A 15254-nucleotide genomic window follows, 5' to 3' on the forward strand; every position below is an offset into this window, starting at 1 on the left:
GGCAATCCGACAGCAACGAGAAGATCCCGAGCTGAGGGAGCGGGAGGCCGAAGCAACCCGGCACCTTTACCTGTGGGTTACTTAACAGTGACGAAGGTCAGGGGCACGCAGGACAAGCTTCGCTTACCCCCATTTTCCGGTAGGGGAAGGGTTGGTAATTTTTTTGCTGTCTGCACGCCGTCGTTCCCCTGTTCACCCGCCGCTTCGCTCAAAGAAGGTCGCGTGTTTATTTATTTATTTTTTTTACCACTCGGCTTGACGCCGAGTTTTTTCAAGGCCATCTCAAGGACGGGGGTGCTAGACCAGTGAAGCTAACAAAGCGCAACAACAAACATGTAGGAGGGCAGCTATGTGTATGGTCTCGAAACCCACGCAGAAATAAAAATATAGGAATGTTAGGGGCCGCCGCGCCGTTCAACAACCCTGTGAATGTTGAAGAATGCGATAGTGAATAACTGAAAATAAATTTAAGGGGAGTGGGGTGATGGATATGAGAAGTGGGGTGGGGGACGCGCTTAAAAGGCGTCATGAACGTCATGAACATAGAGAGCCCTCGTCACTGCCCGATCGCTCAACACCAGACGCCCATGGCCAGTCACCTAGCTGGGGCTCACCTACCCCGTCGTAACACGTGCTGGTTGCTGCTGAGAGCCTGTCCTAACTAAACGTCTCGGCAATCTTCAGAATAGACGGGCATCAGTAGACACGATACTTTCAAATCTCTCGGAGCTACTGGCCCTTAATTTGCTGCGAACTACGGTTGCCGTAATTTTCACAAGTGCTACTAAACAGGATGCAGCCCTGCTTCGGACTGTCTGCCTCATCAATTCCCATGCGTGATCAAATAACAATATGCGTCGCGTCATGACTGCAATACCATGATCGCAAGTTGTTTCCAAATATCTCTTCAAACAAGTCGGACAACAGGTCACCGAAAGGGAGTGAAACTTATATCATATCATACTATTGAAGTTCTTGCGTAAAGCTTCGTTCCTGTATATTATTCAATCTAGAATAGCATGCCCACAACGCCGAAAGCGCGATTAAGATAGGCGACTTGCAAAATAGTGCTCGCCATTTTCCGTACGTAGCCGTGGCCGTACCACTCCCTAAAGATCTGGCTGCAAAACAATGGTTATCTCCGCTGTTACCTGGGCTGCAACAAGTCTGGCCTGCAAACAAGAAGACACATGATAGTGTGCAGTCTTGTTTTCATTTGGCCCCGTCTTTAGCGCTGTTCGTTTTTCCAAGTCACGTATGCAAAAAACGTGCACATTCTTGTCTCCGGGGAATGTTAGGAGTTTGTCTTTGAGCGGTGCACAACCTCCATATATATATATTGTTAGCATCGGCCTGCAGGGGTACTGCTCTGCAAAGCTATATATTTCAGCCCGCTGCACGTGCTTCGATCGACCCGCGGTGCTGGCGCCCTTCGGAGAACCAGTGAGGACGACAGCGCTAATTCACCATGCGCCTCGTTCGGAGAATCGGTGACTACAGCAGGGCGGGCCACGTTTGGCACCCAACGTATTGTTGGTTGATTTGCCAGGTCGTCATGGTCTCTCTGCAGCAAGAAGAGCTTTCCCTAACAAAAGGGGGCTTTGCGGTACGGGGGCCCCAGGATTCGTCACAGTCTGCTGACACTCGTGGCGACTACAGGAGAAAGGCAGCTCTAGAATTTAGAGGCGCAAGGCAATGCGCAACCGGCAGCCGCGCTGCGGGGTTCAGCTCGGGGAACCGACGGGCCTTTCAAGACTCAAGATAATGGACAACCGGTGGGTCAACTTCGATTACTGGTCGAACGGTTCTCTCACCTAGGGAACAAGGGACCAATGGAGTGTTTATAAGCAGCTGTTGTCGGCTGCTAGAGTGTGCTCGTGATCGTGCTCGTCAAAGTACTCGTCATAGTGCTCGTTCTCGTCTGTGCGCTCTGCGAGCTGCTCGTCAAGGTGCTAGAATGTGCTCGTGCTGAGTGTTTGGAGCTGTGTGCTCGTTTGCTGTATGCTTCGTCTTGCGGGCTCCATTTGGGAGTCACGCTAGACTGTGTAAGTGTATCTCTTGTTTAAAATGTAAATACTGTAAATAAACCCTGTTCGTCTAGTTCCTCCCAAGTTCCTCTCTACGACTTACAACCCCGACAACTGGTGGCAGCGGCGAGATCGTCCGACAACTCCTACAACTGTATGCCAGCGGTGGGATCGTCCTCGAACTCTAATAACACACACACACAATATATATATATATATATATATATATATATGTGTGTGTGTGTGTGTGTGTGTGTGTGTGTGTGTGTGTGTGTGTGTGGAGAGAGAGAGAGAGAGACGAAGGAGGGGGATGTGTAAAGGTACGGGCTTTAGGGATGAGTGGTAGTCGTCGGCGCAGAATCCCCCCCCCCCCCCCCCTTCCAGAAATAAACGGCTACGCCACGGATAGTGCAAAGATTACAATCGTACACACCCTGTAGAGAGTGTTTGGAGCTGGCGTCTCAATAGATCGAGCTCCCGCAGGGACCCATGTAGGAGCCATCAGTAACTCTAGCGTCTCAACAGCGTGCTGGCCATGTGTAATCAGAAATATTAATCTGTAAATAATCAGAAGTTTGCAGTAAAGCTTATCTAATTGGTCCCATATGTTCACAGTTAATACATCCTCTAAGGTAAAGAGCGGCTTCCATGTTCGTGGAGAATTCAGATCGAGTATGTCATATCTGAAGTACGCGCAAACGAACAGTGCAAATTATATCAGACAACCGCTTAGATTTGACGGAAACCTGACTGAGAACATTTCGCTTTTGGCCACTTAACAAAGCCGTGTAAGCGTCATAGCAGACAAAGTTGGTCATACATACATACATACATATATATATATATATATATATATATATATATATATATATATATATATATATATATATATATATGTATGTATGTATATTAGATATCGAAGGTTATATATATGGTTGACTGAAGTAGCAGTAAATATTGTAATGAAACGCCAAGGTATATGATTGCGTCTGTCCGACGCACCATGTTGGCAATCTCGGCGGCCACGTCAAAAGCTCTGGCAGCTCAGTGCGCGCTGCCCGATCTTAGAGGCTGGGCTGATTGCGTTTCAGTTTGTATAGTCACCGCTGCGAACGCTGCGCGCGGAGAAATCTGTGTTCGGAGGTGTCGTGAGTTTCGTTCCTGACTTCGCGTACACACTCGCGCCTTCGCACCTCACACAGCTGTTGCGGACGGGCAGCGGTATGAAGGGTGCTACGCAAACGTTACGGCAATGCTAGAAATTTGTGCCGGAGCTTTTATTTGTTGAGGAGTGCCGAAACTATTGTGTGTTGCATGTGCGGACAGGCCTTCAGGTGAGTCACATCACTCATTGTACGCCTCTTCCCTCCAACCCCGCCTTTTCTCTCTTTCTATTTTTTCCCATGCGCAAATGATCCACATGTCAGCGATACCGGTGCCACCACCCACTGTGTTGGTGTAACGCTGGCGTTTGTTATGGGGAACACTACTGCCGGACTTCTCAATCGGGAATTTCAATAAGCTCAGGATGCTCATGTGAACATTTGCTAAGATTCTGTCAGACGTTGACAACCGTATTCCTCTGAATCCGGAACTCACCTAGGCGGGATCTCCCGCTAACCGACAGCGTCGTTACAATATATTAAGAGCGATGACATCGTAACGACAAGCTTGCCGGCTAAGTGCGAGTAGCTCCGCTAATTTGCCAAGCTGCGATTGGTACGGTTGCAAAATTAGGCAGCTACATAGTCATGCGCTTGCGCAGAATTGGTCCTTGACAAAATTCATGGCCAGCCACTTTGACTTTCTGTTCCCTTCACGACTGAGTCAGTCTTATTCGCGGCTATCACCAGAAGCCCCTGGAACAGGTCAGCTAAGCGTATTGCACCATTGAATGCACGTACTCCTCATTTTGACAAGCACTATAAAAGCGATGTCGGCACTATAAATGCACTAATGAAGCAAGTAGACAATGGGGGTGCTATAATGCATTGAACCAACGAAAATTTGACGGAAAACCGAGTTTCAAGCATGATATCTCACTCTAGACGTATGTCGTGTATTTCTTAATGTAAATTATCATTATTATTTTATTATATCAGCTGCAAGGCAATTTCTGACTGTACAAGATAATACTTCCTAAAGACGCATGACTGTGCAAAAATTCTTATCGTGCCGTCGTGATCATATCGTATACCAAGTAAAGCAATAATTTTTTTCTAGCGTTGCTTTATTTAAGCAGCTGACAAACGAAGCGGCAGCTCATGCATGGATACTAACTGCTCTTGCAAGAGTTTGCAGCAAAGTAATCAGAAAATTGTGAAACACTCGTTTCATCTCATGGTCTGTGATGATATTTTACCCACTTATTCATATATTATTCAGTTTAGGTTCTTGAGGTTATTCTGGTTTTGTTTGTGCGTTGTAGTACACAGAAGAGTATAAAAGATGCAGAAAGCAAGCGTGCATAACAAGCAACATGAATCAAGATGTAAGCTTATTCATCCACATGGCCTGTCAATATTGGCCATATTTTGAAGCATATATAAGCTTAGTTTTTGTGCTCTTAACCTGCCCTTAACCTGCCAGTGCTGTGCCCTTAATGCACAGCACTGTTTATTATAATGAGCTTTCTAAGTGCATGCAGTTAAAGTGCGAATTCTGCGCACCAACAAATTTATTTTCGCTTACTGAAGTTATCGCTGCAGAAATTTATGTGTAAGTGACATATATTATGAGTGCAGCATGCTGTGCTAATGCATCTTATTGTCATAGGTGTGACATGAGCCATGAGGATATGTAACTTTTCAGGGCTGCGGAGTTATTACGAAATTGTGAAGACAGTCTCTGAGCATAAAATAATTCTAAGGCACCTAGCTCTTTTCATAAGGTTTGAAGTTAGTGTCGAGTTGTAACAGCTCACTAAATGATTGACTAAAACAAGAATGTTAGTTATTTCTTATTTTAGTTGCACAAACATTTCTAAGAATTTATTTATTCATTTCCACAGGTGTACAAACGTGGCACTCAAACAGTACAGTGCAGGAACTTCATAGTACTGTGTGTTGCTTGATTTGGTAGCATTAACTGAATGGTGCATTATACGAAGGTAAATAGCTGTACCTGCTGCAACTTATGTAGTGATGTCAATTCCACAATCTTATCTCATAGTTGGGAGTTCTTCAGATTGGCCGCATGTGGGTAAAAAAATAATGTTGTTTTTGATTGACCCACTTGTCATGTGAATGCCTAGCTACTGTACTTTCGACATAGTTAATTCAAGCCAAACCGACATTGTTGGTAGATTGTTTCAGAACGGTAAAATTTCTGTAAGGCTACGTGAAAAGATTGACGTTCACACAATCGCACTATGGGTTTTTTTAAAGGTGTGCTAGGATTGCTTGTTATGTTTTTTTTTTAGTTTGTAAGTTGCTCTCTGCTTCCATGGTGCTGCTATGTCACTGTGATTTACACAATTCAGGCCACAGCTGTTCCTGCTGTAGATAGGCAACGTTGGCAAACTGGACAGTCTTGATTTGTATGCTTTGTGCCTTCCTAGTTTCTGTTAAATGTTTGCTGAAGCTGATCAAATGCACAAGATAAGGATATAATCAGAACAAGAACATTTTGCTGATGTGCTGAAACGTTAACTGTAATATTGGTGTCGCATTGTTCCAGCGTGAAGACCTGACTTCGGCATGTCACTACCAGGTGAATGTCCTCGTAATTGCTTGTTTTTCTTCATGTTTAGACAGGCATGCTATTGATAACAAAACAATGAAGCGCATCACATAGATTAATGCAGTGTTCTATAAGGTTACTCATGCATTGTGACACATGTTTCATTACTTCAGGAGCATACGAGACTAGAGAAACCTCATATGAAGAAAATGCACCCAGCACACACATCACTCATGGTATGTGTATGTAGAAATAAGAGATCTACAGAAACGGAAAGCATGTGAAGAATTTTAGAACAATGTCAAGGTTTTGTTAACCCCTTTTAGCCTCTGCTACTTCACTCAAACATGACCATCACGAACCATTGCTGAAACTTGCTTCAAGGATGCTAATAATTACTGTGCCTTACATATGCTCTGTGACATATAAGACCTTTTGAGGGTACTTTCTGTGCCATTCAGCAAGTAAATGACATAGAAAATAAACAAAGTAAAAGGCAAAAAATAAAGAAGCTGTAAACAGTGACAGGGCTACAGCTGGACGAAGGGGGCCTGATAAAGCAATTGTGATAACGAGGGTGTTCTTTGGGGAATATGCAAACATTAATCCTTTATATCAGAAACACAAAATAGCCACCTCACTCTGGAGCAGTGGCAGGAACTTCAGCTGAGTGTACCACATTATACTGTTATCGTGCTTTTGCTAGTTTGAGAGATTAAAAATAACTTACCTGGCTCTGTGACAAGGATTTGGTAGTCAAGGGGCTCATTGAAAATTTGAAAAGGCCAAGAAACAGTATAACTGTAGTTTCTGTTGTTTTGTTTATAAAGTTCAGTTTAGTATGATACTATATAAAAGAAATTGCTCGTTCATTTAGCCAGCATTTTATCCACCTATTTATTTATATATGTGTGCTTAAGCAGCCTTGAGATATTGCCAACTTTTGCTGCTCCTTACAAAAGTCCTAAGCAAGGCACAGTCGTTCTTGCAAAGAAGCTGTGCTTTATGACGTGAACATAAAGCAAAGGACACTTAGTTAAGTCATTAGCAGGATTGACACTGCTGCTTATAACTTCTGTTTATCTCTATATTTACATCTTTCATTCAGTTTTCAGACACATACATCTTGCTCTTATCCTTCATGTGTATGAACAAATGGACAGTGTGCCATGGTGGCGTTGTGACTTTGGCATTACTCCGCTAAGCCCGAGAGCACAGGATTGAATCCCAACTGGCCCGGCCATATTTCGATGGTGGTGAATTGCAAAAATGCCTGTGAACCTTGTGTTGGGCGCACATTAAAATAACCACAGGTGGTCAAACTTTTTCCAGAGTCCTCCACTACAGCATGCTTTATAATCATATCCTGGTTGTAGCATGTAAAACCCCAAAATTTGAATAATTAACAGACTGCAATTTAGAAGTGGGAATGACCCTTCATTGCTACACTTGACTCGTTTGCTTCTCATTCAAGGCATGTACTAGTTGTATTTGTGTATCAGTGCTCTAAGGCCATTTGCAATGTTTACTGCACCGACCATAAAGCAACTTGTATTTTAAGAACCTGGGTAATACAACAGCAGGTATTCGTCATGTATCACTATTAACGAGTACTCGCATGTCCATATGGGAAATATTTTTCTGCAGGGGACCAATCAATGCGGTCATACAGTTCTATTGAAGGCCTTGGAAATGGCACTACGAAATCAAATCAGAAGATATTTGAGCCCTCTGACCAAGCATACTTTCAACAGAAGATTGAGGTTCCATATACAGGGGAGGTGAGCAAGCGAAAACTTTCTTCTGCTTTTCTTTTTTTTTTTTTCGTAATGAACTTTTTCTAGCTTGTATGGCAATAGCATGTGTCTTGATACCTTAATTGCCAACATATAATCATCACGTAACTGTAAGTGAAACATAAAGCAAGTCCAACTAATAAATGTTAATTAAAACAACAATATATAAGCCATTATTTTTGTTTTTGTCTTTGTGAAGCGTAAGCTTTCTATTATTAAGTTTGGTCACTTCACAAAGGGTGCTGTCATCATGCTAGGACTGTACTCTGTGAAGAATTTTATGCGATAAGGCTGGTGTCATTCCAACGAATCTCGTTAGTTACCCAGGCAAGTGTTGCTGAAAAGCTTTCTGTCAGACCATACAGAGCAAAAAGTACCCCCCTTTCTTTTTTATGCAAAAGGTATACAGTAGACGTCAACTAGTATATAGATTAATGCTTGAAGTATTTTCAAATACTTAAGCAAAATCTGTCATCTGTACAATGCTCGATAAAGGGTTGGGAGTTCTATAACCAGTGGCTCTCTTCAGCACTCCCTCCCACTTAAGAGCCTGGCTTCTCTAACATACATGTTAATCTAAATTCTTGTACGCAGGTGAAGGCATGTTTTTCTATGCAAGCATACGCCATAGTGAATGGGAAATCAGTGACATGCCGGAGGAGGCATGTTGTTAAATATGTAGTGTATGAAAAAGCATCATGTGATGTTTGGAAATTAGCATTGGCAGCCCACAGTGGCACAGTATTTGCAGAGGTGAATGGATGCTTTCTGCCAGACCATTGGCATAAAATACTATGATAAACAGAGGGTATATGGAAAGGCTGCTTTGTATGTGGTAAGTAGACATTGAAAGTGAGCATTACTTGATACATTGGTATTCCTATTCTTCAGGGGGATAAAGATGTACACTTGTCAGATGGGTTGTCACTTTGAAGGCACCCTGAACAATCCTTCGGTCTTAGTGAAATAAGTGCACGGGCACCATATGCTGCTGTGAACATCTCGGCCAATTTTCCCTGTCGTACACGGTATGTGGAGCTCGCAACCAGAACGCGAAGTCACCTTTCTTTCAAACACTCTTTTCAACAGAAGCTTGCTTCTCATTCTCTTCTAGACACTTTATTTCGTAATAAAGTGGATTCTTATATAGGGCTGCTATTGGTAGCTGCAGTCGACTACGTAGCATAGATGCCGCAGCTGACGTGGGGTGCCGCCACGAGTCCACTGGCTAAGCGCACTGCTGCTCGCTGAGGGCAACTGCGTTTGGCTTACGTTTAGTGTGTCATAGGCACCAAAATTAGAAGCCGTGGTGTCTATGCCAAGATTCAAAATGAAATTTGGACTGCATGCCATGGTGACGTTCAGAAGGTGCAGCGTTGTGGGTACGCCCCACTCCACTGTAGCCTTCGCAGTGCAAGGCATTGAAGAAGGAACGGGAGTACAGTGGAGGCTTTGTTTGATTGCCATTAACTCCGCTTCTGCTGAACGCATTGAAGTGGTTTTTGCGCGAAAGTATTTCTGGAATAGCATATTTCCACTTCAAATGTCTTTCTCTACTTCAATAAAAAGTGGTTCAGGGCCCCTTTAATCATTACAACACTCCTTACGGACATGCAGCATGGCACACATGCATCTTGTGTGTTTTTTACGATGAAGCTGTTTATGGCTAGGGTACTGTGCATTTTTCTTCTGCGTGTGCAAGGACTGTGGGCCGATCCTGGAGATAGTGCAATACCGGGCTGACCCACAGCAGGAATGAAGCAGGCTTCAAGCACTCCTCCAACTTGCAAAATTAAGTTTAATATCTTGGGTCCAAATAAAACCCTTATCTGATATTGTGCTGATAAGAACAGATACTACACTTTCACCCGCATTGGCCATGTCTGTGTTCGCGCTGCCCTCTCTTTGTTGGCATTCCAAGCACTTGCGTATCCACTTTCCTTTCTTTCCACTCTCCTGTGGTGGCGGTCCCGTCAAAACGCCACACATGTCTAGTTACCTCCAGCTCTTTCGGTGGCGATCCCATTGTCCATGCAAATGTATATAAAAATCACGGTAAATGAGTTCATACCTTTGTTCAAAATTCTTTGTCATCTCTGTGTTATGTGCCAAGCAACTTCGCTGGTCATCCATCTTCACAGAGTGGAATGGCTCATGATTTTTTTATTTCTAACCTGTCATTCAACAAGTTGAAGATGATAGCAGATAATACCAGCTGTAGCAGGTTTTAAACAAGGTTTGCAAATTCTTTCAGACATCCTTCAGCTGGCGCAAACTGTGGGCCTTCACGGGGCCAGGATTCCTGATGAGCATAGCATACCTGGACCCGGGCAACATTGAGTCAGACCTGCAATCTGGGGCCCTGGCTGAGTACAAGGTGTGACATTTTTTTTGCTAGCTCGTGTATTCTTCTATGCCTGGGTTCTTGATCTTGTAAATAAACTACTGGTATTTTCTTCACATGCAATTCTTTATGTTACCGTGAGATAAGCTAAACCTTCTTATTATTTGTAATGAATTCTGTATTTTGCTCTGTTAACATTTGTTTCCTGTTGCTTGTATAATACCTTATTATATGCTACTGTTGCTTTGAGATGTCAATTATCATAACTATTCTTTTACAGGAGGTCCCGATACAGTCTTCGACTATGGGACCTCCTCCTGCATACTAAATACTTGTAATTTGACCCTAATTCTAACAATAAATTCTGATTCTGATTCTGAAGTCTATCTCTAAAGTGCAAGTTTGGTGGCATCAAATCAGCAAGTCGCATTACAAGTGAGCACAAGGTTACGCTTGTTGCACGAACAGATTGAACAAGCAAAGTGCTTTGCTGGCAGTTTGTGAAGCAGGTCCTTCCCTCATGCTTTCAGTACAGGTGTGCTGCTCTCTTGCCCTGCCAGTGCTATTGTGCAGAATCCTACGATTCTTCTGAATTTCATTTCTGCAGTCGAGCATTGCTCTTGCTATTTGTCCAAACTGAACCAATTGAGGCTACACAGGGCTCTTTAGTGTGTAGTGGAGTCTTTATATGTACAGAGAAATCTTGCTCATAGTATAGGGACATGGGATGGCCAGTTTTTCTTTTCTAACACTGGAAACAGAGACTGCAGAGGAACAGACTAGACATCAACATTGAGTGCTTCTTCATTTGTCTCGTAGTTTCTTCTGGTCTCCTGTTCCAATCTATGAGAATGTGGCTAGTGTTAATAAACAGAGCATAAACCAATGTCGGCACGTAAGACTCAGTGCCGGTCACTGTGAAAACGAGGTGTCGTGCTTTCTTTCTGTTCGTGTTGCAGCTTATGTGGGTGTTGCTGTCGGCTACTCTGCTGGGCCTGATGATGCAGCGTCTGAGTGCTCGTCTGGGTGTTGTGACAGGCTTGCATCTGGCTGAAATGTGCCGGCGTGGCTACCCTCGTTTTCCTCGTATCCTGTTGTGGATTATGATTGAAGTGGCTGTCGTTGGTTCAGACATGCAAGAGGTCATTGGCACGGCCATTGCCATTTTCCTCCTTTCAGGTGGACGGTAAGTCTCACTTCTCTCTGCTGTACAAACTGTGTTTCATAGTTTTCTACAAAATTACTTGAGGTAACTAATATGCTGTGATCATCAGCTATCATGAGAATGGTGGTTAATATATCAATTAGTCTAATCTTCATGCTCACAGCTTCAAACATTCTTGTGATGTTACTTATTTCACTTTATCTTTCAAGATTTCCAAACACTTGTAATATTCTAAACACAGCAAGGCAATTTAATTGCTGTCAGTGCATATGTGTATTAACTTCAATTTGTTGGGTATACAGCGCAATATTTTGTTGAAAACTATAAATTTATGAACTCACAAAGCCTCTAAGCATTAGTGCCAGAGTTCCCTGTGGTAATTTTGTTGGGAACTCTATGGTTTGTTTATTCCAACTTGATGCAGAATCCTGTGAATGCTTACATATGAAACAAAATGGACTTCTTTGTGCAAAAAACGAGAAAAGCAAAGTTTTCACAAGACCAGTGCCCTCTCTTCATTTGCAAGAATGCTTTACATTTTCAACAGTTCTGTGAAACATATGGCTGCTCTAATACATTTACATCTGCCCACTACAAATTGGGGTTTGTGGGAGATACGGGGTTCTCCTCCGTACTCTTGGGACAAAGGAACGACAACACAGTAGTGCAAACAATCACAAGGGCATTTATTGCACCTTTCATAGATCAATGCCAGCTAGCAGAGTTGCTATCCCCAAAACATGCCGATGGGCGCGCGACAAATCTAGCAGTCTGACTCACCGAGCGACCGGATAGCGAGCGAATATGTTCGTCCCTTGCTGGATCCCAACGCCTGGTCGTTCGCGTGTACAGTCACGCGAATAGTGGCACGTTCGAGGCGGCCACGCAAGACAGTCTCGCAGAAGCATCGGACGGCGCCCGCGCGGACGTCCGCGCCCGCCGACGACCTCGAACCAAAGAGGACGCGCCTTGTCCCTCGGCGCCCGAGTAACCCCGCCGCGGCGCGACAGTCGCGCCATCTCTCGCACCGCGCTTGTACCACTCCGACCGCCGCGGGCGCCAGGCCACGCGAGCCGTGCGGGAAAACAGCATATCAGGGGATGCGTGAGAGTCGCGCATCCCCACAGGTTTCACACCTGTGTGGCCTGTGTCACTTTTATTCAGCTGCTCTGCAGGTACTAGTTGAAGAAGAATGTCCATTACCATATGAACAGCGATTGGATCTTCAAAAATTTCAAGCACATACAAAAACAAAAAGAAGCTTCTATGACAGGTTTAGTTAATTCATCATCCAGAAAGTAAGCAGAGCTAATGGTAAAATATCTAGAGCATACCTTCATCTGTCGTGCTTGTACTTCTCTTAGCCTCAATTTCTTTTGCCTTACTGCTCTTCTTTACCACAGGCTTCTATGACTAATTTATGCATTGGAGCGTAAGCTTTGCTCACATTGTTTTCCATCTTCCACAGTCAATCTGAATCATTGTTCTTTACTGAGCCTTAGTGGCCTTGTCACTACTATTCACTTGTCTCCAACCATTTCTCGTAAATGTAAAGCTCTCTGACAGGGCACTGTGTATGCTAGCATACTTGCCAGTCGTTTTGTCACAAGACAGGGCTAGAATGGCAAACTCAGGACAAGTTTGCTGTGCCTTCTTGTTATTTGTTTCTTGAGCATGATTTCATGTTCTATGGCCACCGGGCAACTATACTGCTATTACATGCTTCTGCAGTGCCTCTTATTTCCGTTCACATCACCGCAGGGTTCCACTGTATGCGGGTGTGCTGATCACAATAATAGACACGTTTACGTTCTTGCTGCTGGACAAGTACGGCCTGCGTAAACTTGAAGCTTTCTTTGGGTTCCTCATCCTCGTCATGGCAGTCACTTTCGGATATGAGGTATAGTACTCTTTCCTCTCTTCTCTCTTTTTGCTGGTATGGAATGTTCTTTGCATTACGACCTGCCAGCAGGCTTCTGCGATAGCTGCATGTAATGCAGGCTTCACTTGAAGTGAACTTGTGGAATACAGTAGAACCTCGTTCATACGTTCTCGAAAAAAGGGGCAAGAAAAAACATACTACTAACCTACTAAAACATACTAGGATGCTTACCGCTATAGGGTTGGCGCCGATAGCTGTGAATTTGACATGCAATGACCTACCTGTGAGGGCATTTGCTGCTACCGGAATAGGAAACTGAGTGTGCACTGGTGTTTTCACGTGAGACTGGTGGGCGAATATTGTGGGAAGCTGCTGGAGCAGCTTCCCGCAATATTTGGTGGTGGCTACGGTTCTCGATTGCACATGCCTCGCGCCTTTCTTGTTTACATTAAATCTAGTGGCCAGAAACGTATCATACTATCGCAGTTTGGCGATGTACTGAGCATTGGGGCTGAAAGATCATGTTTTCTGGAACGTATGAACCAGTAAAAAGAAGCATAAATGTATGGGTCATTTTTTGTATTCCCGGTCATGAACGTTGGTGCTAAAAAATCATGTGTAATAGGATAATATTAGTGAGGTTCTACTGTATATAGCATGTATATGTAATATAGCTCAAATAGCGCTCTTGTATGAAATCACATAATATTGCACTGCTTGCATTGTGTAATGAGACATTGTCATGAAATACATTGGAATTTCATGTATTCTTGTTCAATGTTGCATTAGGAGCATGCTTTGTTGGCTTGGTGGCTATGGCAGCTGCTGCTAAGCATGGGGTTGTGGGTTCAATTCGTGGCCATGGCAGCTGCATTTTGATGGTGACAGAATGCAAAAACATTCACAAACTTAAATTTAGGTGTACGTTGAAGAACGCCAGATGACCAAAATTAATCTAGAGCCCTCTACTATGCGATCTCTAATAGCCCTAGTGTTTCTTTGGGACATCACACCCCATGAATCAATCAACAATATGTTAGGAAGCCTTTTTGGTAAAATAATGCATGAAATAATTGTTGCACTTTTTGGGAAGGTATATCTTGGACTTGTGCTTATCTTGGACTCCCTTAGAGAGGGAGAGAAATTATTTTACGGAAATGATTTAGATGAAAGGGGCACATTTTGAGCACTGACTGGTTTCAATTTCATATTTGTAATATGCACCCTAAAGTAAACAACTAAAATTTAAATCGTGAAATTTTACAAATTATCTATTTGCACATTATGATTTGTAGTGCAACTAATGCTAACCTCTGCATGTAAGCAGCTAAATATTGAAATGCTCTATCGGCCACAGATGTTGGCACAGAAGGAATGGGTTGTATATGGCATTACAATAGTCTTCGTGAAATTCTAAATAGTACAAGCATATGCTTTTGTTGAGAAAAAGAACATCTGGGCCAATAAAAACGAATAAATATTGTTTTTCATCTTGTGCCGGATATCCTTATTGGTCGATCACTTTCTAGGATAATTTCATTTTTGCATACCGTTGCATCTAGCACAACACCTCACTATAGCTACAGGCATTTTGCCCACTGGCTTAGCAAAACAGCATCCACAGATAGCGATAGACCGAGTATACTGCTCCTGAATACACTTAGGACTAAATGCTCTATCAGTTTATCATACTGACTTCCATGTAACTGGCAAGTTTGGAAGTGGAGTTTGCCAGGACATAGGCTGGTGTGGCAGCTCCTGGCAAAATTGTCTGTTGCTGCAGTACGTGCGAGTGGCCCCTGACCAGTTGCGAGTGGTGGAGGGCCTGTTTGTTCCCTGGTGCTCACATTGCGACAGCCGGGCCCTCTTGCAGGCAGTGGGCATTGTGGGCGCTGTCATCATGCCGCACAATCTTTACCTCCACTCTGCACTTGTGAAGGTAGGTGTACAAGTGTCAGGTGCTTGTGTTGGAGCTTGGGCGAGTTGGTAATGGCTCATTTCGATAATGTTCACAGTGTGCACATACTAAGGAAAATGGACAGGCAGAGTGAAAGAGCGCTGCCTCTTTTAATCTGCCTGTCCTTTTTTCTGTATTATGTGCGCATTGCGAACACTGTCAGAGTTAACTGTCAAGTCCTTCTAGGTTGGTGGGGGTGGGGGTTTAGTAGTTGGCATTGCTTGAAGGTTGTCTAACCAGGTGCCTGGCAGGACTTCCTTCATCTGTATCTCGTACAGTGATAACTGTTATAAGCTCACTTCCTTAGTTGTTTGGATGTTCACTGGTGTCTGTTGCAGAAACACTAAAGTACGCTACGTGAAGTTAGTTGATAAAGGAGAAAAGAAATAAAGGGAAAAAGAA

At 43.6% G+C, this 15254-nt stretch overlaps 1 protein-coding gene and 1 pseudogene across 5 annotated transcripts in view; one reads left to right on the forward strand and one right to left on the reverse strand.

Moving 5' to 3' along the window:
* The first annotated feature begins 3166 nt into the window (after positions 1-3166).
* Mvl (solute carrier family member malvolio) overlaps positions 3167-15254 on the forward strand; it is a 39985-nt gene continuing 27897 nt past the window's right edge. The window contains exons 1-8 of one of the 5 annotated variants that reach the window (XM_055076876.2): positions 3167-3361; positions 5706-5738; positions 5882-5944; positions 7356-7489; positions 9759-9881; positions 10808-11034; positions 12775-12913; positions 14679-14834. In XM_055076876.2, coding sequence (XP_054932851.1) covers positions 5726-5738; positions 5882-5944; positions 7356-7489; positions 9759-9881; positions 10808-11034; positions 12775-12913; positions 14679-14834 — 855 coding nt within the window. In that variant the 5' untranslated portion in view covers positions 3167-3361; positions 5706-5725. Of the gene's footprint in view, positions 3362-4303; positions 4371-4924; positions 5137-5705; positions 5739-5881; positions 5945-7355; positions 7490-9758; positions 9882-10807; positions 11035-12774; positions 12914-14678; positions 14835-15254 lie in introns of those variants that run through there. The other 4 variants (XM_050188617.3, XM_055076875.2, XM_050188618.3 and 1 more) reach the window with 4 other exon arrangements.
* Positions 9206-9385, reverse strand: LOC126542122 (U2 spliceosomal RNA; annotated as a pseudogene).

Source organism: Dermacentor andersoni, chromosome 2 (assembly GCF_023375885.2).
Source record: "Dermacentor andersoni chromosome 2, qqDerAnde1_hic_scaffold, whole genome shotgun sequence".
Taxonomy (NCBI): domain Eukaryota; kingdom Metazoa; phylum Arthropoda; class Arachnida; order Ixodida; family Ixodidae; genus Dermacentor; species Dermacentor andersoni.